This window comes from Lineus longissimus, chromosome 12 (genome assembly GCF_910592395.1).
Source record: "Lineus longissimus chromosome 12, tnLinLong1.2, whole genome shotgun sequence".
Taxonomy (NCBI): domain Eukaryota; kingdom Metazoa; phylum Nemertea; class Pilidiophora; order Heteronemertea; family Lineidae; genus Lineus; species Lineus longissimus.
In genome coordinates this window covers 12,315,477-12,340,662 of record NC_088319.1, presented here as the reverse complement: position 1 = coordinate 12,340,662, position 25,186 = coordinate 12,315,477, and the positions used below count along the sequence as shown (strand labels likewise).

At 41.4% G+C, this 25,186-nt stretch overlaps 4 protein-coding genes across 6 annotated transcripts in view; 2 read left to right on the top strand and 2 right to left on the bottom strand.

The window, feature by feature from the left end:
- Positions 1-2,719, bottom strand: part of LOC135496639 (arf-GAP with coiled-coil, ANK repeat and PH domain-containing protein 2-like) — a 58,769-nt gene extending 56,050 nt beyond the window's left edge. For both annotated transcript variants that reach the window (XM_064786066.1, XM_064786067.1), the window contains exon 1: positions 2,530-2,719. In XM_064786066.1, coding sequence (XP_064642136.1) covers positions 2,530-2,582 — 53 coding nt within the window. In that variant the 5' untranslated portion in view covers positions 2,583-2,719. The remainder of the gene's footprint in view (positions 1-2,529) is intronic.
- A 1,348-nt stretch (positions 2,720-4,067) lies between these two features.
- On the top strand, positions 4,068-10,383 carry LOC135496931 (uncharacterized). The gene is made up of 5 exons (XM_064786528.1): positions 4,068-4,195; positions 4,641-4,898; positions 5,058-5,837; positions 6,202-6,444; positions 9,027-10,383. The coding sequence occupies exons 2-5, from the start codon at positions 4,664-4,666 to the stop codon at positions 9,347-9,349; spliced, it is 1,581 nt and encodes a 526-aa protein (XP_064642598.1). The 5' UTR covers positions 4,068-4,195; positions 4,641-4,663; the 3' UTR covers positions 9,350-10,383.
- LOC135496932 (selenocysteine lyase-like) lies at positions 10,273-15,874 on the bottom strand. The gene is made up of 11 exons (XM_064786529.1): positions 15,815-15,874; positions 15,218-15,327; positions 14,548-14,619; positions 14,133-14,161; positions 13,627-13,789; positions 13,081-13,220; positions 12,450-12,608; positions 11,932-12,075; positions 11,523-11,606; positions 10,978-11,077; positions 10,273-10,729 (listed from the first exon to the last, which is right to left on the bottom strand). Exons 1-11 carry the CDS (start codon positions 15,850-15,852, stop codon positions 10,500-10,502), a joined length of 1,269 nt encoding a protein of 422 aa, XP_064642599.1. The 5' UTR covers positions 15,853-15,874; the 3' UTR covers positions 10,273-10,499.
- A 450-nt stretch (positions 15,875-16,324) lies between these two features.
- LOC135497301 (eukaryotic translation initiation factor 2-alpha kinase 1-like) lies at positions 16,325-24,847 on the top strand. 2 transcript variants are annotated; one of them, XM_064787080.1, is made up of 13 exons: positions 16,325-16,392; positions 16,886-17,043; positions 17,772-17,963; positions 18,348-18,543; positions 19,053-19,176; positions 19,340-19,420; positions 19,673-19,815; positions 20,374-21,058; positions 21,348-21,450; positions 21,866-21,972; positions 22,478-22,669; positions 22,959-23,219; positions 23,686-24,847. In XM_064787080.1, the coding sequence occupies exons 2-13, from the start codon at positions 16,983-16,985 to the stop codon at positions 23,908-23,910; spliced, it is 2,370 nt and encodes a 789-aa protein (XP_064643150.1). In that variant the 5' UTR covers positions 16,325-16,392; positions 16,886-16,982; the 3' UTR covers positions 23,911-24,847. The 2 variants fall into 2 exon arrangements, with proteins under 2 accessions (XP_064643150.1, XP_064643151.1); XM_064787081.1 differs by lacking the exon at positions 16,325-16,392 and having other exon boundaries at positions 16,592-17,043.
- The last annotated feature ends 339 nt before the right edge of the window (positions 24,848-25,186 follow it).

The following is a 25,186-nucleotide window of genomic DNA, read 5'->3' as shown; positions in this document are numbered from 1 at the left end:
CAGTACCTGAAACCTCATCACTGTATGTCGGTATCAGTACTCCAGAATGTCTGTGGGAACTTTTAACACTTTCCTACACATCTAATGCTTAGCAGATAAATTCTAATGTTTTTTTCAATTCATTTGTTCTTTTTTCATGTCAAGTTAAGAAAGAAATGCAAGATTGTTTAAAGCTAGAGTTCGCTGGGCAACTTCCCAGCCACCAAAAACTTTCCCTGGTAAGGTTATGATTAATCTGAGCATTTCTGACCGGTACCCATTTATACACCTGGGTGCAGAGAGGCAAGTAAGACAGAGAGACCAGCCTACAGTCTCACGCCAACAGTGGGGATCGAACCCGGGACCTCTTGACCGCTGGTCGAGAGTCCAAGCCACTACACCACAGCGGCTCCTTAGTCATTGGAGGCATGACAATAACAACATAGCATGCACTGATAATAAGAGGAAGTTTCCTCTTTGCCGTAAGGTCATCTTATTAATAACACATAGTACATACATTGTATTATACGACCATATTATACATGTACCTATTATTACACATACTCTAAATTCACTGATCTAAGACAAGTTGTCTGATTGATTACTAAGAAATCAAAAACAGCGCCCAGGCTGGAACCATGCTGATCTACCGGCATTGTGCTTAAGACTTTAGAGCTGACTCACACCGCCAGTAGGCCGGCATGAGCCAGAATATGACGTCATGACCATTTAACATCTCGGTGTCACAGCTCATTGTTTATCAAAATTGAACATGCTGAATGGGACTGAACAACTATGATGATACACAATAGTTAGTTGGAACCCATGTCATATTCAGAACAGGTCTTAGACCAGTGAAACTAGAGTATGTATCTCAATGACATGAATGAGATGTAGGTTGACTTTCGTGCCCCAAATGCATTGTACAGGAACCCAATTTGATGCATAACATTAACAACCATAAATGTGCTCAGTCCAGGAAATCTTGCCTGGTATCAAATTATTCCTTTATTAACTTGAGGACTAAATTGGAGGAATCAAATTCTATGTTTGACAATTCCCACTGAGCAAAACTAGCCAAAGCCAATCAACTCTTGATAGTAATTGTACTTTACTTCATAAGCTTTCAGTTTTACCCCCTCCTACTGGTGTGTAAGTGTCTATGTCACAAACATCAAGATATTTACTCTAAGTCTCCATCATCAGCAGGTCAAAGACGCAAGACAATGGCTGTGGAGCTATTGTCATCGGAAGCATGCAAGTGCTAGTAATTGACCTTTCCGTAGAAGTTTGTTTGGGCACTGACCATCTGCTCACTGGGTCAGCTGAGGCATTGGCGTATTCTGAGTGTGCGCATTTGTTTTTTATGGCTCCGATTCATCTCGGTCGAAAAGGCCAATGTTGACTGCTCATGGCCGGCCGGTGATATCTCCGTATTCCAAAAAATCTAAATTCTACTAATTATAATAATAATTATGAGACTCATATAGCGCTAAATCCAACTGGTTTCAGTCGCTCAAAGCGCTTCACATTATTACCCCTAGGTATTGGCCTGTACATTCTTGGTTCAAGCTCTAAACCCTGGGAGTATTACAGGTCCAAGACGGCAGCTATACAGCGCTCAGGACTAACATTCATAGTGTGCCAACTCTGCCAGCTAGGTACCCATTTACTCCCAGGTGGAGAGAAGCGAGTAGGGTTAAGTGCCTTCCTCAAAGACACAAAAACGAAACAGCAGTGACCCTTCCGAGAATGGAACCCACGACCTCCTGATTATGAGCCCGGTGCTCTAACCACTACGCCACTGAGCTTCCCCAATTATTCTTCCACTGATCTTCCCCATTATACTACAATCAAGATGTACAGACCGGGGGAGCTGGCTGTACGTACCCATAAGTCTTTGCGGTAGTCTCGCGCGTACCGGATATAACCCATAAAGCTTTTCTCCTTCAGAGAAATACTGCGTTGCGCTCAAGTGCCTTATAAGGCTGTGAACAAAATTAACGTTCGACCAATGAGAAAGCCACATTACCCTGCATACGAGGTTGGACGCGTGATCACTAAATGACAAGTTAAAATAGAATCAGACCACATGTTTCTATATGTCAGAATGCTGCCGTTTGCGCTGTAGTACACGTGTGTTGTCCAAATTTTCGATGTCAAGCAAGTTTAAGGCCAACCTCGTGTCCACCAGACTAATGCATAATTGGCAGTTGAGCGCAACGCAGTATTTCTCTGAAGGAGAAAAGCTTGATAGGTTATATCCGGTACGCGCGAGACTACCGCAAAACTTATGGGTACGTACAGCCAGCTCCCCCGGTCTGTACATCTTGATTGTCGTATTCTTCCATCAGGCCTAAACCTATTGCCGTGGGCCTACATTTGAATATAACAACAGACAGAACATGCGTTATTCACTTGTTGTTACGCATGGACTCTAGCCGATGACTCATCCACATGGTTTTGAGTTTCTCAGGCAGTATACCATGCACATATGCATGCATGCATGCAATTCAGTGTATTTTGTGTATGTTGAAGAACTCGGCTCACCTAAATCGAGGAGAATCCTTCAAACATTCACCAAAATCAATGTTTGGCCTCATGATTGTTGACGTCAACTGTTTACAAATTCAATTTAGATTATCCCTATCATCAAATCATAACAATATTCGCCGTAACTCCGCCAAAAAATAGGAAAGTTTGACTGCAAAACTGTCACAAAAATCAACAGGAGTCCATGTTGGAATCTCGCACGAAAGTTCCCGGATGACTAATTTTGCTTCCGGGTTTCCCCAAAACCAGCCGACTTGTTTCCATGGTAATTGCCGTCACAGGTTATATCCAATCCACATTAGCAGTCATGTGATCTTCGAGATTTTGTAAACAAACGCACGTGCGCAGTTCAAATGGTGAACATTTTCCCGTCGTTTTGAAAAGGGTTTCTTAAAGGGGGACTACACACTATTATAGCCGGGGTGAATTAAGGCTGTGAATGTCTTCCGGAAAATTGTGGGATGCTAGCTTAGACCAAGATCAGACTAAGATTATACTAAGGGCACTCAGACTGGGGCCTCATCCTTCCTTCCTATCCTGAGATCATCAGGGGTTAATCGTAATAATGTTCGCTTGGCTCTGGGTGTATCAGCATTTGTTATCTCGCCAGGTCGAGTTGTGACAGTGTTTGTAATCTCATCAGGTTTGGTTAAGGGTTTTGGTGAAGAATCTATGTCGTCAGAGGAGCAACATTTATTTCTATGAACCCACGGGATAAAACAGAAAAATAAATCTGATTGCTTTTTATTGTAAGACACTGTATACAATTCTACTCTCGCTTCCAGGATGTTTTCATGGCCTGGAAATAAGGTTGACTCGGGTAGGTGTAAACTGTGGACGAAAGTGTGGACGAAAGTGTGGACAGCGGCCCTCTAAGTTTGGTGGGGTGGCATTTCTTTGTCTTTCAACATATTTAAAAGAAATTGCAGTATATTATGCATTATAATCTTTTTAATTGGTCAGCGAAAGAAAAAAAGAAAAAAATTATTTTGATGGGTAATTTTGATCAATGAGTGGACGGGCTTTTTTGCCCCTTTTTTGAAGGTTTTCGAAGTGGCCTTTGGCTTTGTAGACGGGGAAATGTGAGGTCTAGTGTCCAAATGTGGACTAATTATCAAAGAATTTGTTGAAACTGTGATGTTTCTAACTAGTCCAAATAATATTCTTTCACAAAAACTACTTTTATTTGAATGACAATGACAATATCATTCAGTTGTAGGCAAAAATAGTTGGCCCTCTCTCCGACCAACTTTCGTTGATCCAAGATGGCGGCACCACTGTGAAGCCCTGTTGAACATGTTGAAAGGTTACTGTAAATCAGTCAGGAGCTATACTAGTCAGTTTCACTGAGACAAGTCATACTGTAAAACAGATCAAAATAATTTTTTTTTCTTTTTTTCTTTCGCTGACCCTTAAAAAGACTATAATGCATAATATACTGCAATTTCTTTTAAATATATTGAAAGACAAAGAAATGCCAGCCCACCAAACTTAGAGGGCCGCTGTCCACACTTTCGTCCACACTTTCGTCCACAGTTTACACCTACCCGGTTGACTATGTTTACTTCCTTATGTCAGAAATACCTTCAATAAAATCACCTGTATTTCAGATCAGACGTTGTTGTCACCTACAAAGCTGGTGATATGACAATCTTTGATATCAGTAAGTGTAGTTAAACACCTTTTTATAACTTTCTCTAGTGTCTTTAATCCTTTTAGAGCTTGTATTTGTAAACAAAACTGTATTTTCAACTCAACATTTACATTGCCTTGGTCGGAGTGTGATTGAAGACCATTAATACCATAGCTGTATTATAGTGAATTGTGTTCAAGCTTTGTGTGTCTACTGCACACACTCGGAGCACAATCATAAGAGTATACATCATCATGATCATAAAAGAGGTAGAGGCACCATCATTTCGGCTGGAACTTGAAATCCTATCCTATTCGGTATTCCTAAAGCAATCAAAACTTCATCAAATGATTAAGTGACCTAGGACTAGGAGGCTGTTCTCTGCCTGGAAAACAAAGAACAGACTCGCACCATGCTCAACCCTTTAATGGTTAATGAATTTGAATAAACTATTATAAACTTAATTCACATTCAGGTTGACACCTTCACGCGACTACCATGTCTGCTCAGAACTCTCCTTCGCCAAAGCGTCTCTCGAAAAAGAAGAGCTTCGTCAAGAAAATCATTCCAAAATTTCTTCGTCGTTCTCACAAACATTCCGGTGGTAACCAGGCACAACAAAGATCCTTCGTGGTCGAGGACGATGACAGTAACGGGGAAAATTGGGACGAGGATGACGATGTTTTTGATTCAGGAACACCTACACATCATCGGGAAACTAAAGTTTTGAGAGGTAAGTTGATTGTGTTGTTTGTGTCATCCCAACTGTCTTTGACATAAAGTTCACAGTTTGTCAATCCTGAGGGTGTCCGTAATTGAAATGTTCTACTGTATGATGCAGATTTAAAGTTCCAACAGTATGATATTGATTTTCTGTTTCTTGTTCTTTCAGTTCACGTTTCACCAACATACCTGAACAGGGCGGGGCAACAAATAGGCCACGTAGCCACCAGCAAAATTGACGACACGTCCACGAACTCTGCGGAAATAACTGCAAGTCATCAGCATGCTGTCGGGGACCAAAGAAAGAGACTTGAACCTCAAGCCAAGCCAAAATGCCTCATTCCAACTGCACCAGTTCTTGAGGAGGTTCCAGTCGAATTGACCCCTGCGCAAGGTCATGGCGAAACTCAGTTGATCTCTGGACAGGGTCAAGGTGAAACTCACTTGACATCTGGACACGGTCATGAAGAATTTCAAGGCCAATCCATTGTTGGCACAATACAAGTAAAACTAGCCCCAGAAGACTTCGATACTGGTGGTGATTATGCAAATCTCATACAGAGGTTAGCGCCAGATAGAACTGCTGAAGAAACAGACTCAAATTCAAATAGAATCTATGACTTTCCGATGTTCAGTGACGTATCGTTGATACGTAATCCTGATTCAGTGGACAGTTCAGGATCACTTGATGATCGTGTGACACCAGAAAGAACCCAGAAAAAACACGATATCAAACCAGTATCGATGGGATGGGGTATGGTAGTGTGGAACGAAGTCGCGCATGACTTCGCTTCCGACCGTTCACAAATTGAGGACATGTTGTTAAGTTCAACAATGAAGGATGCCCTGAAGTATCGATATTCTGTCGAAGAGAATGGATGGGGGATGGTGTACAGCCCAGATGATCTCTTGCTGAATTGGAGTATCAACCCTATCAGTGATATATTTAGTAAGTGAACTCATGCCAGGCAAACACGCTGAAATTTTTTGCACAGCCAGTCACGTTGTGATGCACAAAGTACATGTCGGCATGACGTCATAATGTGACCTGATGGCATCACATCTGCACTGTTGCTTTGGTTGAGGAAGCGATTTAAAGATGTCGATTTCATTATATCAGTTAACCCCGCAAACAGAGGTGACCTCAATCAACTGTTCTTAGACATTCAGAACAAATAGATAGCAAAGCTGATTAGGGCCTTGCATTTTAGGCCTGAGACATGTTGTCGATTTTGTCAATTTGGCCAGATTGACAAAGAATCAACGCCAGCTACTGGGATGCTGATACTTTAATACCTTTACGTTATTTCCAGGTGCATTCTGGGATCTATCCTCCATCATTCTAGTCTCCTTTGTCTTCTTGATAATGGGGACAGCTGTTTCCATAGTAACAGTTTGGCAAACAGTATTGATGGTGATCAATGGTATTTTATCAGTATCAAAATGGGCGTCCTCCGTCGGGCAAGGAAAAAAACGAACAAGGCCTTATGTGGCCCCAATCAGACTGCCATCGTCTGCATCTTTACAAATTGAGAATCCCTTCAAAAAAATGTATGGTAAGTTGGAAAGTAAAACGTTTGTAATGGCATTTCTCGATATGACATTTCAACAACTTGTTGGCATTTTTAGCTCAGCTGACAAAGTCAGCGGAGCTAGTCAAATAGCTATTCGATTGGTGTCCGTCCTTCCACCCATCCTGCCATCCTTCCATCCATCCATCCATCTGTAGGCAAAGTTGGGCATTTTGTAATCATACAACCGAAGCACTTCAAATCTAGTCTTGCTTATAAACACCGCAGAAAATGTTACTTACGGAAAAAAATTTGGGCGATTCGACTCAAATTCAGCTCCCCAGGGGACAAAATGCGTAAATGAAAAAACAATTTTTTGACGCTCTATTCCAGCAGATAAAAGCTCGAAATAAAGTTGAAAAGGTCTTCATGATACAGAAGTTTTGATATAAAATAGATTAGTGTGGATTTATATCACCAGTTGGCGGTAGTGAGCAAAACTGTTGTTTGACCCCGGATGACCCCGCTTTAAATTTCCCGCCGGTTACCTGGAGTACTATCATCAAGAAAATGGCGGTGACCTTTTTATTTCTACCGGAGCGATGATTTTGTAAGTGACAAATTTTCTTTTTTAAGCCTTTACGGAAACGTATTTTGGTACGAAACTTCACACGTTTATAGAAAAGATCAACGAGAATGTGTTCAAATGCCCTCATAACGATGAGTTCAACAGAATTTGGTCAAAACAACCTTCGAATGGAGTCAACTTTCATTGCGAAATTGAAGCGACGACATCATTATTTATCGTAATTTATGCAGATCTGAGTCCAGCTGATGGGCGATGTTTTGATTTGTGTTCAAACTATTGGAAACTTCGGAAATTAGTTCTATTAGTTCTACTATTCCGTAGGAGTATATTATAGCCATTGATGTTGACAGCTAAAAGCACGAAAACTTTGTTCAGGTTTCTCGTCCAATCACGTGACCTCTCCAACACTCGATAATGCACTCTTTTCGTCCACGTTTTAGGCCAATCTTCGGCCTGAACATGAAATCTAATAAGCGCAGTACTTAAATCAGATGTTTCTCTCGCCTTGAAAACATTCCTGGGTAAAATCCATTGAGATTAGCCGAGTTAATCCACTTTTTCCGTGCCTAAAATCTCTGCCGCTGAATTCTATAAATAGAAACTATTAACATCGCGGCAGTGTGGTTCCCATTGTGCGCCCTCCCACTTCACACCATGTCAGGAACTTTTACGGAGAGAGAGGGCGTGCGGTAAGAAGAATGGCCAAAATGACGTCACGTTTTCCTGGCAATGTCTCTTTAATTGCCAGACCAGTCAAGCATTGGGAAAGCATCTTTAATTCAGACAACGTTAGAACTCGAAAAACGAATATGTTAATTTGCAAAATTAAAAGCAGATTTCACCACTAACCAGCCAAATCGGAATACGACGGCACAAAATGTTCTCGCTTTCCTCCTGCTAAAAAACCTTGTTCCCGCACTCCTATTTTAATTTATCCCAAGGAATATGATATGATCTGTTTTCACTTTTTTGTAATTAAATGGTATTCATATAATGAGATCAATAGTAGTGTCCGTGTCAGATCCCATCATGGAGGTATAAATAATTATTTATACCTCCATGATCCCATCGTTCAACTAGTCTTCTCTCCCCAGGTGCCTCACACGGACCTTCACGTACTCAAGACCAACTCTTACAATATCGCCCTCAAAACAACCCTGGAGTCATGAATTCACAGGTGCTCCTGTGAAATCTCAGTTCTAGTTTATTCATCAAACTTTATCGAGGGTTACCCGGTTATCGAATCGAATGGATGTGTCGATCGTCGGGGCGGATTGATATGTGGTTAGGTTGTGCGTCCAAGGCGATTACTAATAGGTCATTCAGTTAGTTTGAGAAAGATCATGATCATGAAGATGCGTGTTGTGTTATCATAACTGGAAAATAAGTTGAAGTTATTATTAGTACTACGATTCTTACATGAGTAAAAAGTAGACGTTTTAAGCAACACAATAATGTTACTCCCATTTTTTCTGTAAAGCTATACTGAACTAGGGATATCTTCCGTTGCCTCCTGTAATATTTACATACCATGGCTGATTAGTTCAATCATATTTCATCCAACTGGCAGCTCTGCATTGGAAATTTTAGTGGTATAACGTGTTCTCTTGACCTTCAAACAGTAGTATAAAGCCGATATTTACTACTTTATACCCTCAGTCCTATGTTATTAGGTCATATCCAGCTGAGCGCCAGGCCCTTGGGCCTCTTGTTTGGGAGACAACTTTGGAAGTCCTCATTCTCTTTTACTTTCAAAAGCCGTCATCATTACAACATCATCAACGATGGCATTGATAATGCCTTTGCCAAGGAAGCTCCTGCTAACTGCTTAATTCTCACAAGTGTTTAAGATAAACATCTTGAAGAGTAATTTTATGATTGGAAAACTGAAAGAAATTATGTCATACGCATCCTCTTAGTCCCAGAAGGCTGCAAATCTGCATGAAAAAACATGTTTTTCGGAGAGAAGCAAACTGCCCCTTTCCTTCCCGTCTCAAGCAGCCTTGCTTTACTAATAATCATCTTCAATCTCTTTCAGAAGTCCTCTTGAAACCGCTTGGAGCTATCTTCTTTATCTTCTTGGTACCGTTCGTCCTCGTCGATGGATTACTACAGAAAGCCAAAAGAAATAGGGGAGGAAACCCTGTCACAGTCAGTCGGTCTGGTCCCATGAACTTTTTCAGACATATGACTATGATAAGACTACCCCACCTTCCAAACTTGAATTGGACTGCAAGAAGTGGGAGGATGTCGGCACCTGTTCGAATGCGAATGGGGTCAGTTTGGGGCAGTCATTCAGGTGGTTCAAGATCTTGTAACTGCAAGTGCAGGGGCGGAAGGGGCAAATGTACGATTTCTTGATAACGTTAGGAAGGAACCTTATTCATTGTTGTATATTTTGCATGCCAGTGCAACACACTAGATCAGACACCACGGATCATGTGCTCCAGAACAGCCGACTCTGGGACACCAAGAGACTTACCACATGGCCATATGGTGCATCAATGGAGACAAAGGTCTGGGGATCAGGGGGGAACAAGGGACTGTAGTCCCTTGTTGGAATATTGTTGGGTGTCCCATGTAACATCACCAATGGTGGTGAAGTCCTTGTGATAATGTATGTCCTTTACACATATCATTTTAAAACTAGAATATTTGTTTATACATAGTATGTATTCCTCTCTGAAGTATATGTAAATAGTATATCTTTATTCGATGATCTCTTAGTTAGACGCTTGGTCAGGAGAGGGTTTCCTTACTTAACTTGCTTAGACCTGCAATAGTACCATTTTAACGTGATACATGGATGTATTGTTACCCATACACACACAAGTGTGCATTGTAGACTGCGGACTAACCGATATCAGGCGGAGTTTGGTGAGCTAATTTGAAGGTGGCAAATTTTAATGGAATTAACTGAATTATACAGTTCCATTGCAACAGGTCATATATTTTTTGCTCCGTGTTAGTCAAGCTTGTCCATTATAGTTTATACAATATGCATGCGGTCTACCGGAGCTCAGACCGTTGCCCGAGTCTTTCTGTGGCATGCTTCAGCTCAGCTGGGTGACTCTCGGGTCTATCGCTCAATGAAAGAGTTGAAATACTGTGATATTCTAATTCCTTCCATGATGTTGTTCCACTCTACCGGTGATTTTGCGAGAGGCTCATGTGTTTCATAAATATATCTATGGTTAATACTGTAAACTCAGTCAGGAACTGTCACGCCTTTAAATTTGAACGGCCATTTCAAGTACAGAAGAAAACAACTGCCAGTGTAACAATTTAACTCTTTGTATTGAGGTTTATTCCTTAAACCATACATAAAACCAAAAGCTGTTTTCTCTGAGAAATAAAATAAAAATCAATGACCTGAAACTGTATTGCCACTTATTTTCCGGTAATGATATGATATGAATGCATCAGCTGAAGAATAATAATAAGATTCCAATTCTGTTGGTAATCCAACATTTTCAAGTTAAAGAAATGTCTTTTTTGGCAATTAACCATACTATTCTATTCGTTTCTTTTCCAACCTGGTTACAGTCTGTTTCAAGTCTGTGATGATAAGGTCAATGTCCTCCTTTGTTGTGTACCTCCCAACACTCAATCGGAGAGCGTTCGATGCAATTTCTCTCGGAATTCCAATGGCCAGAAGGATGTGAGATGGCTGGTCCTGAGCATGACACGCAGATCCCACACTTGCTTGCAAATTACGTACGTTTGCTAGAACAGTGCCACCTGAAAAAAACCAATCATTCAGGGATGAGGTATTTCCAATAAAGGAGGAATTCTGTTTTTTCCTCTCATAAAAACACTTTATTTGACAACAGAAATTAAAAGATGCCATCTGCTCCTCAGAAACTGGGATACATGTGTATTCCTTAGAGAAGCTTGATACCATGGTGAAAACTCTTGACTTTGTAAGCATGATGTCAACCCACGGAACGTGAAGACCATTAGACCACCAGAGCAAAACCACTTCATACCTTTTAAATTACATCCTAATAACGAAACGTTACACGTATTCGGCAGTCTCGAACTTCCTTCGAATTTCCCATTGAAGTGTACCATAGCACCAAAGGTTTTCTGGAACAGTCCAAGAAATGATAGGATAAAGATTTATAGTGAAGTCATCAAGTATCAAGTCTCTGGTATAAATCGAAAGAGTACTGTCTCTGAAGGGCCGTGTTCTGCTGATTGAGATCCATATTCAAATTTGAGAGCTCTGGTCCTTGGCAAACTTGGAACTTAAATGTCCCAATGTCATGAACATGAGTTGGATGGTGGATTCTGGTTTTAAAAAGTTTGTTGATGATAGTGTCACCCCTAATGAAAGAGACAGACAGCCTTGGCTTAAGCGAAAAGAATCAATCAGTCACTCATGAGAAGCGGGATGCAAATAACCCATTAAGCATGCCTCTGATTAATCAAAACATTTGGGCAGTTTTGGAAGCAGAAAGACGACCATCTTTGCAATAATATTCCTTGTCTTCTCAACCAGCACTTTGGCTAATCTTAAGCTCAATCATACCTGTAACCTTTCCTCCAGGTAATCCCTTATCGTTTCCATGCGTGAGGAATATGTATCAAGATTTTTTACAACCAGTTGAGCAGCCTGAAAATGGTTATTCGATTTTGATTAAACACCCTAGAGAAGCTATTCCCCAGCTTGCTGAGAATCTTATCCAAATCTTGCGTATTCAAGGCAGGCACTCCAACTTACCAAGCAGTGGTGCCTGGAAGAGGCCTTGGAAAATGTCTGCATCGTTTTATGCGTGCCACAACCGTTAGGTGCCAATTAGGTTCATTGGCCTAGTGAATCTGTCTTTGGCCAGATATAGAGTCCACGCAAGCAACACCTGTTTCCCACTTGGTGGAGCACAAACACCAGATACAAGGAACTTTGGTTTTAAGTCTCATTCGAAGGACTGATCTCATACCTTTCCTAATCCCGCAATCATGCCAGTGTTCTCCGTCCCCGGCCTAAAGTTTCTCTCCTGACCGCCACCAAAGAACATGGGGTGTAGAGGTGTCTCCGTGGCCGGGCCCCTTACATAGAGAGCACCAATCCTTGGTCCATAAAACTGCATGGAGAGAGGGAAAATACAAAATGATGACAAGTACAGAAGTAAAGCAAAAGTGGAATTGTAGCTTGATAAATTTTTTTAGACATTCTGACAATACACAGTTGCCAATTTTCAGGGCTCTATGAATTCAAGTGGCAATTTTCATTCCGTCTTTTCATTTCAATCATCAGCACATCAGTTTTGAATCACAAGAAGTTCGATGAGCCAATGTTTCTTCTCATCAAAGACTCCATTTGCCCCTAAAATGTGGCATGGTTTTAAACACTGACAATTAAACCAGTTTAGGAGACACTGTCACAGATTGCAGCTCCAGGGTAAAGGCCTTGTGAACACCTTTCTCCACAACTTATGATAACAATGCCATAGTTTACCTTGTGGCCAACTATTGTCAAATAATCGACGCCTAAAACGTCCACGTCTACTGGTATCTTGCCAAGAGATTGTGCTGCATCCGTATGTAGAAAAATTCGAGTAGGTGCATTTTTTTGTCTTTTCATAGATCGCACTCTTTCACAAATTTCTGCAATGGGCTGAAAAATATTGAAGAAAGATATTCGTTTTTCATACCTTTTTTCATCTTAATTAGTTCTCCTCAGCTTTTCCTGCATGCCTACAGTTAAAAGCACTGTTGTTGGGGTTGTGAATGTTAGCCTCCTGATTTTAAGGAACCTCCTCCCACAAGTGGGTAACATGTGGCTGCTCCAATGTCCAATAAATTCTGATTTCCTTAGAATTGGTCAGAAAATTTCCTCAATGAAATTAATTTTGGTATCAAGCCCTTCATTCTCTGCTGACCTGTATGAATGAATTAATGAATGAAATTATCTTTTATATAGCGCCTTTCCCACTGAATACAATGTTCAAAAGCGCTCACGCTCCAAAATGCTCACGGAAGAGAAGAGTTTTCAAGTTTTTTTTCGGAAAGTGTTGGAGTCAGTTTCTTTCCTAAGGTTGATGATGCCAGTTTTATCATTGGGTGATGAAACCCCTTCATTCACTGACCTGTATGATTCCAGTTTCATTATTCGCCGACATAATGGTGATCAGACAAGTGGAGACATCTGGTGCCTGGCGTATGTGACTTATCACGTCCTCAACCACAACACGACCAGTTAGTTTTGAAGCCTGCACAACTGATAATTCTGGAACAGAAAACATTGTTTAAAGAACCTATCTATCTACCTATCTATCTATCTTGAGCCCGGTTGTTCAAAATTCTTTTTGTCATTTACCGGTATAGGTAAGTCCATAAGACTTAACACCAACTAAAGTTAATGCCAGCGTTAGTAACCAATCTTGTTTTGAACAACCAGGCCTAAGAGTACAATCAATTTTCCTGTCCATTCCTTTACATCGCCCATCTAAATCTTCTTTGGTCAACTGTGTCTACGACTTTCGATTGCCTTGTACTGTTAAAAGGATTAAGTTAGGTTTTTTAAATACTTCAATATGTTTGTTCTTCTCCTGGTCAATTTTTAAAATAATTTTTTCTGAAAGTTTTCCGACGTCTTTCAAATTTGCTTTCAACAAACAAACATGTTCACATGCCTATCTTTCCTTCCTCCTTCAATTTCTCCAGGACCAATTTCACCGAGTCGTGCTCCAGGTTGGAGGTGATGATGTGAGGGGAAACAGAACATCTGCTGCCATCGGCATAAACGTGGTGCCCCCAGAAGTTTTTTAAGGCAGAGTGGATAACTAAATTATTGGCCTGAAACAAAATTGAAAATGCTTTTGCTGGGGGCAGCCAATGAAAGGTCTTGAACCCTTGTAGCACCAGCACAATCTTGTGCTATTTAAACCATGGACACAAATTATACTGCACAGTAGAGCTTACTTTCATCTGAATTGGCAAAACTATTCAAAAATGTCCCCATCTATATATACCATTAGGATGAAACTTATGATCCCCAAGTGCGTTTGGCATGTTTAAAGCAGGTGCAAGTAAGTACCTAGTAGGGCATGACGTGCTTTGCAGTTTACTCGCTGTGACGAATTCTATTACAGTTTTCTATTACAGCTGATTTCAAGAAATAGGAATACATATTATTTACCTCTGTCCCCCCAGATGTAAAGATGATATCTGAAAGACATGGATACTAAAACTTAAAGTACCACAATTATCATAAAATACCATATGCGACAAGTTTAAAGGTAATCCAAACCAGTCTCTAGCACCAGTTAATTATCAGTAGTAGGGGAGTTCTGTATCTGTGTATCTGCACTGCAAATGTTCCACTATGAGTGACATACACCAGATGAAGTGATGACATCATTCCAGTGGGAATTTCGTCTCAACTCTGTTTGTAGAGTTTGGTGGTGTGATGGCCTTGTGAGCTGTAGGCCTGGGGTTTGAACCCAGGTTGGATCTCCTTTTTCCTTGGTTGCATATACTAAAATCATATATCATCGTCCCTATCAAACTTCTTACAGGCAATCTGTCAGCAAGAGAAAGAATGACCTCCATACCTGTATCCCTCCCTCCAACCATATCTGCAACATGGCTTCTAGCATCTTGAATAAGTAACTTCGCCTTTTTCCCTAATAAAAAAATGAAAAAACATTTAACCTTTTCAGACAAAAAAGGAAGCATTTTTTTAACATTCGTGAGCTCGCTGACTATGAATGATACATGTATCATTAGAGATTGGAGACACATGAATCAAATTATGCTGCATGATCTGTCTGGATGGACATGTCTTCCAACTGTTGAGGCATTGGTGTTGTCTGAAATTTACCAAAAAATGCATGGAATCTTGCGTATGTTTAGGTGGGCTCTTCTAGTCTTCATTGCAAAGTCATTGTGGCAACCTTTGTAATTAGGATTTTGTTTCTACTTGATTCAAACACTTGGACTCAAAGCCGGTGGCCAGTTTCGAACCCCACAATCGGAGTGAGACTTAAGGCAGGACTCATTTTCTACCTTAACCTTGCCTTACTCCACCCAGCGCCAGCAGGTGAACAAATGAGCACTGGTCAGAAATGATCAGGTTGTTGTACTGTTCGAGTAGCCTTTCTGAGTTAAGTGCCTTGGTTTCAGGGAAAATGTGAAATCAGACGATAACCTCAAACATCGTTGATATTAGACGATATATTAGGAGCTTCAAAATTAACTTTATTCAGCCCAAAGGAGACCAACCTTCCTCATAAGCACTACTCGGATTCCCCCACGCTGTTTCCAAGGCATCCTGAATAGTCTCTAAAACTTCCCCCTCCAGCGGTGTGGTGGCATTGTAGTCGAGATAAACTCTGCAATGAGAGAAAAAACCTAAAGGTTGAAAGCGCTTCACACTCTAGATAAATAGAAAAAATGGGCGAGGGCGAGGATGACTGTCTCAGTGTCACTGTCAAAGTTAAACAACTGAGGCATATAGAATTTTTATTGTATCACTTTGTCATGCTCAGTCTGCTGCTCATGACATGGTAACCCAAGCATATTTTGTAAATTGTCCAGGCCTAACTTATCAATATATGCAACCAATAGTGCAAAACTGCCATAAGGTTAATTGTGAAAGGCTAGCACTAGCAGACAGCTTTATGGTAGTTTCTCCTCTTGCCGCTAGGCGTCACCTCATAACATAACTAAATCATCCGGGATTCAAACGCTTCCAGCATGGAAAGCTGAGCTTAACTTGACATAACGGTGATTTCAATCGAAGCTTTACGTCAGCCGAAAGCATCAAAATCAATTCAGATGTTATTTGGAATGCAGACAATGCTAAATAGGGTCATTTACCGGCGCATTTTCGAAACTTTCTCATCACTTGCCTCCATGTTTTTTTAGTAGCGCGTTCGATTTCTTGGGTGTATTCGACTCCCTGTTCGCCACCGTTCTGGAACGGACCGAGAACAGGCGAACAAGTTCCCGAATCTCGAACGGGTAAGTACTGTTGTCATAGCTACCCTACCGGAACCACGGGAAAACCCCGGCCGGCAAGTTATTTTCGACAATGAACAAGGCGCGATAAAACCGATTTTTCGTCTTACGTCTCGTCGACTATGTTAAATATTTAATTCGTACAAGTTGTAGAGCGGGTTAAAGCTGTTCAAGACATTGTTTTATTGTTGAAATCGCACAAAAAATAACGTAAAAAGCAGACGAATTGTCCTTGTCCGCCATCTTTGTTCTTGGTAGGAACGGTTCGCGAACGCGTTCGACTCCTTCGAGAACACCGTTCTTGGTTCGAATTCAACCTAGGAAACGACTGGATACCGTTTTTAGTGCTGCCATCTGCCGGCTTGTGGTGAAACCGACAAAAGTGGGAATCCCGATTATTTTTTTAGTGTCTAAAAGATGAAAATGTGATGCAACGTGTAGGGAGCCTACTTCATTGTTTGATTCATCCAATTTTTGGCTGTCTTCTGTACATGAAGTGAACTGGAGAATATTTGCTTTCATGCAATAGTTTGTTGAGTGTTGCTCGAACTTAGGCTACTCTATTTCATGATTTATAAAAAAACTGAGTCTATGTTGTGACTTGTGTATTGTGTACTTATGGTATTGGTATGAATGATGTTGTGTAGTGTGTGAAGCAGAGCAACACAACACTGCATCATGACTCATGTCACATCAGTGCATGCATGCAGTACACTTTCACCGTCTACTATGGCTTTTTTATTATCTGATATAAATAGGTCGTCGGGACAGACAAGAGCCTGAAATTCAAGCTCTATGAAAACTGTAGTGTTGTTTTAAACAATACAATGCCCAACAAAGAAGTTTGTCCACTAGATTCGCTGATCTTTTATTAATAAAGATACAAATTAAAGTATCATCTTTGTTCACGTTTCACAATTTCATTGACAGCTGATGACGAAATGAAAAATTGATGATGGAGCCATATAGGACCACTTGAGTGAGTCTCAATACTGGCCTAGTCTGCAGTCGCACGGTCACCCTATAAATGGTCAATTCTCCACAACCAGAGAAACGGCATGTAATGGAGTCATTCAAAGAATTCGATGGTAAGTAGGCCTACCCCAGGCCTGCTCTCTGAGGTATCTGTCGTGATATACATTTCATGGTCATGGTGAAAGATCAGTTTCTCCACAATGATTCAAAGAATCTTTGAGTTTCACCGAATCCATCATAGGCTACATGGTCGTGGTGAAAGATCAGTTTCTCCACAATGATTCAAGGAATCTTTGAGTTTCACCGAATCCATCATAGGCTACATGGTCGTGGTGAAAGATCAGTTTCTCCACAATGATTCAAGGAATCTTTGAGTTTCACCGAATCCATCATAGGCTACATGGTCGTGGTGAAAGATCAGTTTCTCCACAATGATTCAAGTTGAGTTTCACTGAATCCATCATAGGCTACATTGTTTCAAGATCCCTTGTAGTCATAGCCACGCCATAGACAATTTTGAAACATGGAGTTCACTTCGAGTATGACTGGTCGAAAGCTTCTCTTAGATGGGTCTGCATATGGCTTGGCTGGAGGTAGGGAGTCTTAGGAGTGTAAACTGAGGAGAAAACACTTTTGTAAAGAAAAAATTAGGCTCCAAGGGGGCAATTTGACTGGGGGGGGGAGGGGTGGAATTGTCCTAGAACCCCTTTAGACAGGAAATGAAAAGGTACATTTTCTCGTCTCAAAGGCTGGTTGTGAAAAATCCCGTTTTGACTTTTGATCTCCCTTGCATGATCTCCGTAGTCATCTCAATAAAAATGTCCTCCATTTGACTTTGCAGAGACAGACTGGAATTCGGAGATAAATGGTGATTACACCTCCATTGACAGCGAGGATGAGGTTGGACGAGTTGTTGCCACCAGGATGATGGAGCGTCCACAGGTTCCCAATCATCTCCTCATGGTGGCGCTACTGGAGCACATTTGCTCTCTCTATGTGAAGGACAAGAAACTTCGGAAGGAACTTTTTAACTGTAAGTTATTCAGGTGACAAAATTCCTTTCTAGCGTCCATTGAGAAAAGGTGCAACAAACTAGTCCCCTGTTGATATTTATCTCGATAAAATAATGACACTTGACATACATGTACGATGAAAGTTGCTCTTCTACCTAAATTGTATTCAGGTTTATTTTAAAATATCCCACAAGTAATTGGGTTAGGCGAGAAAAAACTCCTTGTATCCAAGTGAATCTGGCCTCAATCGAGCGACGTTGAAATTGTTGCGTCACTCCACAGTCTGTTGAGTGGCGTTAGGTGCACACGATCGCAGCAAATCCTGACGTGCGTTTTCTACGCGTGATCATGACATCAGAATGACATCATTTTGTATACGAAGATATGCATCCTTTTTCTTTCAGTGATATGTGGCAAGTTGTCCGATCTCAATGCCATGTCGCCGCTGACCTACATGGATGAGTTCAGTAACATCAGAGAGCAGTACAGGAACTCATTTGCGGGCATGATGAATGCAGCGATGAAGGTTATCGAGACGAGTACAACATTTGGGATTTCATTCTTTGAGGCGAAAAATGTTGGGAACTTCTTTAATCAAAGGTGAGTTGCCATAAAATGTTTTGTTTTGATTTGTCTTGATATTTGATTTGATTTGATACGTCATGTACTGGAGCCCCTGTGGTCTAGTGGCTTTTGTCTCTAGGCTAGGAGTGGAGAGGTCCCTGGTTCAAACCCTGCGTGAGACTTTGGACAGGTCTCTTTGTCTGGCATGCCAATATCCTAGCTGTATGAAGGGGGTTCTGGTCAGAAGTGCTCTAGTAGTAGTACTGACTGAGTTTTACTGAAAAGCTTTTGGAGGGCTAAATTCCTTCTTTGCTTCTTGGGGAGAGGCACTTTATAATATCGTTGCTCTTCGAGGAATAGGCACCTCTTGTGTCGCCCCTAAATCCGCCACTGCAGTGGAAGGGCGAATGAAATTGCCTGCTGCCATGACAGTGGATATCACACAATAAACCAATTTTAATGTTCAATCACAGTCAACATTTTCTGGAAAGGATATGGAAAACCCAGTATTTTGAATTAATTGTATCATCTTTCTTGTATTGCAGGGACATTCAGAGACCACCAATTGTAATTCCGCATGATATGCTCACCATGAAGAGTACACGCTACGAGACAGAGTTCACTGAAATCTGCACTCTAGGAAAGGGAGGATTTGGGAATGTTTTCCGGGTATGTGTCTGGTGATTTCTCCTGCACGGTTTGAAATTCTGAAAGTGATTTTTTTACCAGAAAGGGTTACTATAACCTAATTGGTGGTAGCTCTTATTTAGGTCTTGTGATAGTCTTCTCTGAATTGTGAGTAAAGTTTAATATCATATTTCTTTTTTTCCAGGTCCGGCACAAATTAGACGGGTGTGAATACGCTGTGAAGATAATCAGATTCAGAAATTCGAATCCTGATGTCTGTGTGAAGGTATGTAGGGAATCCAGAAAACAGGAATACAAGGGGCGCTACATGAGTTACCAAATATTCCAGTGTATCCAGTTTCCTCCTACTTGCGATACAATCGCCCAATACTGTTTATAGAGCTTTCAGAGGCATACTTTGCATGTAATTTCCGCATGAAAAGTTATCTGTTTTTTTCGCTCCTGGCACTGCCACATCCCTGTAAGGATGATTATTCGTTCTGGTGTGATTTATTACCTCTTATTCTCTCCTCTTCAGATTGTGAGAGAGGTAAAAGTATTGGCTAGGCTTAGCCATGATAACATCGTCCGCTACAATAACGCCTGGGTTGAGGACAATCCTAGGACAGCACCATCCTTGGCAACAAATCATGAATATCCGGCACTCGAATACAATCAAAGGTGAGCCAAACCAGGGTAGAAATAGAAGAAATCTGAAGTTAAAATGTAGTAGGCTGCTTTGAGGCAGCTTGGAAATAGATCGAGGAGGAAAACAGACAATGGAGACCGGTTGCTTAGCCAGCACCACCTTGCGGGATGCCCATATCCAATTGAGTATCATTGGATTGGCTTATCCAGATCGATTTCACGAATTTTATACACTATAGATAGTCATCTACGACTGGAAAAATCCATCATACCCATTATGTCAGCCAACGCTGCCTAACAGGATGCTGATGTCCCTGTAATTGTCTTTTGGATGACATAACCCTGGTCTGAGTCTCCCTGGTATCCCTTTGATCATTGTTCAAGCCCTGATCTGGTATCCTTAAATCCTTTCTTTTTTCTTAACCATTTTTTTTGACAGACTCTCGGGTCATCCACTCTGTACAAGGGGCAGCTTTGTATGAGAGTTGACCATGATTGTTACCTTCCGATTTTGCTATAGTTTTGTGAAGTTCAAAGGCAGCCCGATTACATGTATATGAAATATGAAAATGTGTATGTTTCCTTTTCCAGCGTAGGGAAGGAAGCCACCGAAGATGAACAAGGGGAAGACAGCATCCTTTTCGATACTGCAGCATCCGGATTGCGCCAGTACGTCGATACACCAAAAATATTTGAACTCAAATCACGAACCAGTATGGAAGTTGGATGGGATAGCGATGAATCTTTGTCAGACCTCGCATCAGTCAAGGGCGGTGCTGCAGCAGGCGGCAGCAATACAGGCGAGGCTTCCTCTATAGGTGGCACCTCCAACTTGAGCGGTTCTTTCAAAAAGCTGCCAATAGATGACATCAGTGACCCAGATATCCAACCAAAGCCACATATTCCGCTGAAGCGTAAGGGGAGTGATAAATCTAAGGAGGATAGTAAAAAACAATACAGTGAGACTATCGTGAAGGCTAGGCGTTCGAGGCACCGCAGTGGGGAAAAACCCACGGGACTTGGAGATCCACCGTTCACGTCCAAACACGACCTAGTGCAACGCTCCCTATCTGTTAACGGCTACGGAGGAACACATGGAAGATCAGATTCCACGTCGCCACGGCAAGTCTCGTCTACTCAGCAAGATGGGGAGTGTAGGAAATGTTCGAGGAAATTTTGGGTGCGCCGGAGTATCAGTTATGATCCGGTGGTGTGCGACATGTGTGACGATCACTACATGGAGGTTGAAAGAGACTTTAATCAAAAGTATCCTTTCGTAAGTATCGAGTGCACAGCCCCAGATTTTTTCATTCCGTTCGCTAAACTGGGTTTGAAATAACAAGTGAAAGAAGTCCTTTGTGGAAGCGTGATTGAAAAACAGTAATTTTGGCTCTATGAGGGACTTGATATACAAGACATCTAGTGCTTTCTGCTTTTTACTGCACCGTCAGAATGTACTACAAAATGTGAGCTGACCGTGTTATCTACATATGATGTTACCTTCTATTTTGTGATTGGCACCTTTGGATTTTGTTGTTGAAAGGATTTTTCTATGTCTTCTTCAGGCGGGTAAGATTCATCTGTTTATTCAGATGGAGCTTTGTGAGCTGACGTTGAAGGATTGGATGGACGCAAGGAATCTACAGGCAGTGAACCTGACTGGTGAAGGTACATGTCTGAATACCTTGCTCTTTATTTGATTAGGTAAAAGGGTTTGGGTTAGGAATCTTGAAAAAAGCATTTGTATGAGTTTTATGTCTCATTCAAATGACTGTTAAGAGCCGGGAATTCTAGTTCCTTGAAAGCCACGCCGGTTCATCCAGAAATAAAACCCAGGATTGAAACTGGGTCCTATTGCATGGTAGCCAGCAGTGTCAACCAATAGGCTATGTGGCTCCTCAGTAGGTTGGTATGATGCATTGTGGAAGGAGAGTTGTACTACAAAATGGGCTTCCTCAGTGTCATCTTTGGGCAGTTTTATAAATTGCTGGTTATAGTTTTCAACCCCCTGTTGGTCTCTCACATCTTCAGGACTTTAATAGCACTGCCAGTGGCAACAATCACTCTGATTTTAATCTTTTAGATCGCTACAATGTTGTGAGTGAACCAGACAACATGAAGATTATCCGTCAGGTATTGGAAGGCCTTGCCTACATACATCGACAAGATGTCATTCACAGAGATATCAAGGTTTGTTTAGTGATGTTGATTATGCGGGAAGCTACGTCAGAATATGCTGTTGATGGCCATCTGTAAATCTCATGAACCCATCCCGCAAGACCAACCTTCTCAAGATTCCAAACACCTGGTGATAGCCACTTGAGATTTTCATGCGCAGTAATGATTAAATGCATCACAAACTACTTGGCCTAGATATCTCTTATAGGTTGACCCTTGTTATAGTTGTTATTATAAAGTATATTGTTTTGTAGAGCACTTTCCGGCGAAGGCACTTAAAGTTATTATTTCTTACTGTGCATTATCTCCACTGGTCAATGGTGCTTCCTAGCCTGGGAAATTTCCTGAGAGGTGATGGAAACACACCTCCTTTTTCACCTATTTGTCTGAAAACCCCTTTGAGTGATGGGTTTTGCAGGCTTTTTAGCTTTAGACTCTATCACATCACTGTCTCTTTCCAACCATCTGCTTTTATATTTCATTTCTGTATGGTGTAGTAAGTGATATCTTTTTTCAGCCAAGAAACATCTTCGTGAACAGCTCCAACCTTCAAGTCAAGATTGGCGACTTTGGCTTGGCATGTGACCTTTGGACCGCTAGCCGAGATGACACATATGCCGATGCAGGCCATGGAGGCCACACACAGAAAGTCGGGACAAGCATGTACGCAGCACCAGAGCAGCTGAAAGGTTCAAATTATGGCTCAAAAGTAAGAAATTGTCTCTATAAGGTAGTAAACTACCCGGTAGCTTTTGGCTAATCAACTGTTCCATCAGAAGAGCTACCAGCGGGGCTAGAATCTTCGACCTTATATTCACAAGGTTGATGCCTTCACCATTAGGCCAGCAGGCTCTCATGCGTGTCTGAAGATGTTTAAAACCTTGAGGGACAAGATTTCTGAATCATTTGGTTGCTATCCTCAAATGACAAAATTCAAACAGGTCTTTCAGCTGAAATTCGACGCATGATGCTTGAAATTTAACCTTTGAATCTTTCAGAGTGATCTCTACAGCCTTGGTGTGGTGCTATATGAGCTCTTCCAGCCATACAACACTGGAATGGAGCGTGTGGAATCTCTGAAAGATTGTCGCAGGGGGGAATTCTGCGCGATCTTCCAAAGAAAATGGCCGACTCAGACGCAGTGTGTGACGGATATGATGGCTGTTGACCATGACAGTCGTCCAACGGCAGAAGAGCTGCTTGAAGGCAACATGTCCAAGACAGAGAGTCCGGGGCAAATGGAGAAGAAGGATGAAAATGTATGTCTGCTTTGATCATTTGAAGAATTAGGACTTTATTTACATGAAGCTGTATTTAGATTTTGATATCTGGTGTAAAATACAGAGTAAAGAAGCTTACCCATCTTTGAGCTTGCCCTTATTTTTTCTAAAAGGCCATTGTCATTCTCGATGTTCTCTGGTCAAGCCTTGACGCTTTATAGTGTCCAGCGCCGACTTGGTTGATTTTACTTCCATGCCAACTTCATAGTCCCTCTTTCATTAAGACTCCAGCCCAACCTCACTGCGATCGTTCTCATAAACTTGACCCCTTGTGACTCCTTGCTAAATGCATAGGGGATCTGAAGACAGATTTGGGGAAGCCCTTCGATGTTGGGACACTGATGCGTTCCATGTTCTGAGTGAAATGTACCTGTAAAGATTTTTTCTCTCGGATTCAGAGAAGAAGATAATCCTTAATAATTCACATACCATATTTTATTCACAGCCCAGCCCTCAAGCTTGTGCCAGCCAGGAACCGATGGCAATGGAGGAGACTGAATGGTTGCGTAGTGAAGTAAAGGAAAAAGATCGCATCATTCGTCAACAAAAACAGCTGATAAGTGACAAGGATGCTCTTCTACAAGACCAGAGTCAACTTCTAGAGGAAAAAGATAGCGAAATAGCTGCGCTGAGGCTGCAGCTGCTAGATTTGCAGCCATTGGATGATTGACAGCTGATGGACTTAGTTTAATTATTAGCTAGCAACTAGTCGAATTTTAGATGTACTATACCAAGTAACACACTGCCACAGATATTCCAGTTTTCCTTCGAGTACAGCTTTAGATCTTACAGAGGGCCTCATTGAATTGACAGAATGAGCAGAATATGATGGAATCACATTCTATGTTTTAGTGTCTTGGGGCCTGGGAAATGTCAGCTTTAGAAACTATAGTCATAGTTCCACCTATCATAAAACCCCGTGTTTTTTCAAAACCCGTGTCTTCGCCGTGTGTCAAAAATCCCGGGGCGCACTGACACCTATCAGTGGTGTTAGAAAATGGTTAATAGCCCCAGCGACATGTGCGCTGTAGGAAGGGAGCTCTCCTGTGTTTCTTTCCCGTTGGAGGGAAATTTCGCATGCGCAATACCGAGGCAACTACACCGCGCCATCTGTCGCCGGATCTTAGAACTTGCAATTGCCGTGTCTATTCAGATTCCATCTATCAAAAAACCTGTGTTGAACACGGGTCTAAATTAGCCCCGATTAGCCCCATCGAGCTCGATAGGGCTAATAGACATGGGGATTTGACACACGGGTCTATTTAGACACGGCAATTCATAGGTGTAAGCACAAAAGACACGGGGGGGGGGTTTGATAGGTGGAAGTACGACTTATGGTTGTATTGGAAATTTCAGAATCTTACACCTTTGCTACATGTAGGGTAGCTATTTATTGGTGCTTTAATTTATCAATTTGCATACAATCATCACAATCATGATCATTACTGGTATTAGATAAGGACCATGAAACTCTCACTCATGCAAATGCATGGTCAAATATTATTTGATATTTTCTTAAAAAACACAGGTTTTGTTAGTTTCACTATGAGGAGTAATTTTGAACATATTTTGGGTGGATTATTTATAATAAATGTGTGGATAAAACATTTTTTGTTGCTTCCTAATAATTTTCAAAAAATGTAATCCCTCTGTCTAAATATACAGACACCTACTATATATATTGACTCCCCCTCTATTTAGGACACTAGTTTTGGACCCAAATTGGTTGTTTCCATTCAACTTGACCTCTCTAATCAAGACAACTCTTTATTAAGGACAGCTCTTGTCGGTCCCAAGAGCATTCTTAATAGAGAAGTTCTGTACCCCAAAAGCAAATTTTTGGCCGGTGAAATGGTTCCTTCTGCTTGTTCCTTTCCTTCAATGTGGCAGTGAAGAGCCAATTGTGACCCCTGTTGAATTCGAAAGATCAGCCTCACCTCACCAAG

Bases quoted from the DNA above. Each gene is read 5' to 3' on its own strand.
- LOC135496932 (XM_064786529.1), bottom strand. From the start codon at position 15,852: ATGGAGGCAAGTGATGAGAAAGTTTCGAAAATGCGCCG. The intron at 13,790-14,132 runs GTAAATAATATG...ATTTTGTTTCAG, and splicing joins TTACATCTGGGGGGACAGAG to GCCAATAATTTAGTTATCCA. The intron at 11,078-11,522 runs GTATGATTGAGC...GGACTGTTCCAG, and splicing joins ACCTGGAGGAAAGGTTACAG to AAAACCTTTGGTGCTATGGT.
- LOC135496931 (XM_064786528.1), top strand. From the start codon at position 4,664: ATGTCTGCTCAGAACTCTCCTTCGCCAAAGCGTCTCTCGAAAAAGAAG. The intron at 4,899-5,057 runs GTAAGTTGATTG...TTGTTCTTTCAG, and splicing joins GGAAACTAAAGTTTTGAGAG to TTCACGTTTCACCAACATAC. The intron at 5,838-6,201 runs GTAAGTGAACTC...CGTTATTTCCAG, and splicing joins CCCTATCAGTGATATATTTA to GTGCATTCTGGGATCTATCC.
- LOC135497301 (XM_064787080.1), top strand. From the start codon at position 16,983: ATGGTCAATTCTCCACAACCAGAGAAACGGCATGTAATGGAGTCATTC. The intron at 19,816-20,373 runs GTGAGCCAAACC...TTCCTTTTCCAG, and splicing joins GCACTCGAATACAATCAAAG to CGTAGGGAAGGAAGCCACCG. The intron at 21,451-21,865 runs GTACATGTCTGA...TTAATCTTTTAG, and splicing joins AGTGAACCTGACTGGTGAAG to ATCGCTACAATGTTGTGAGT.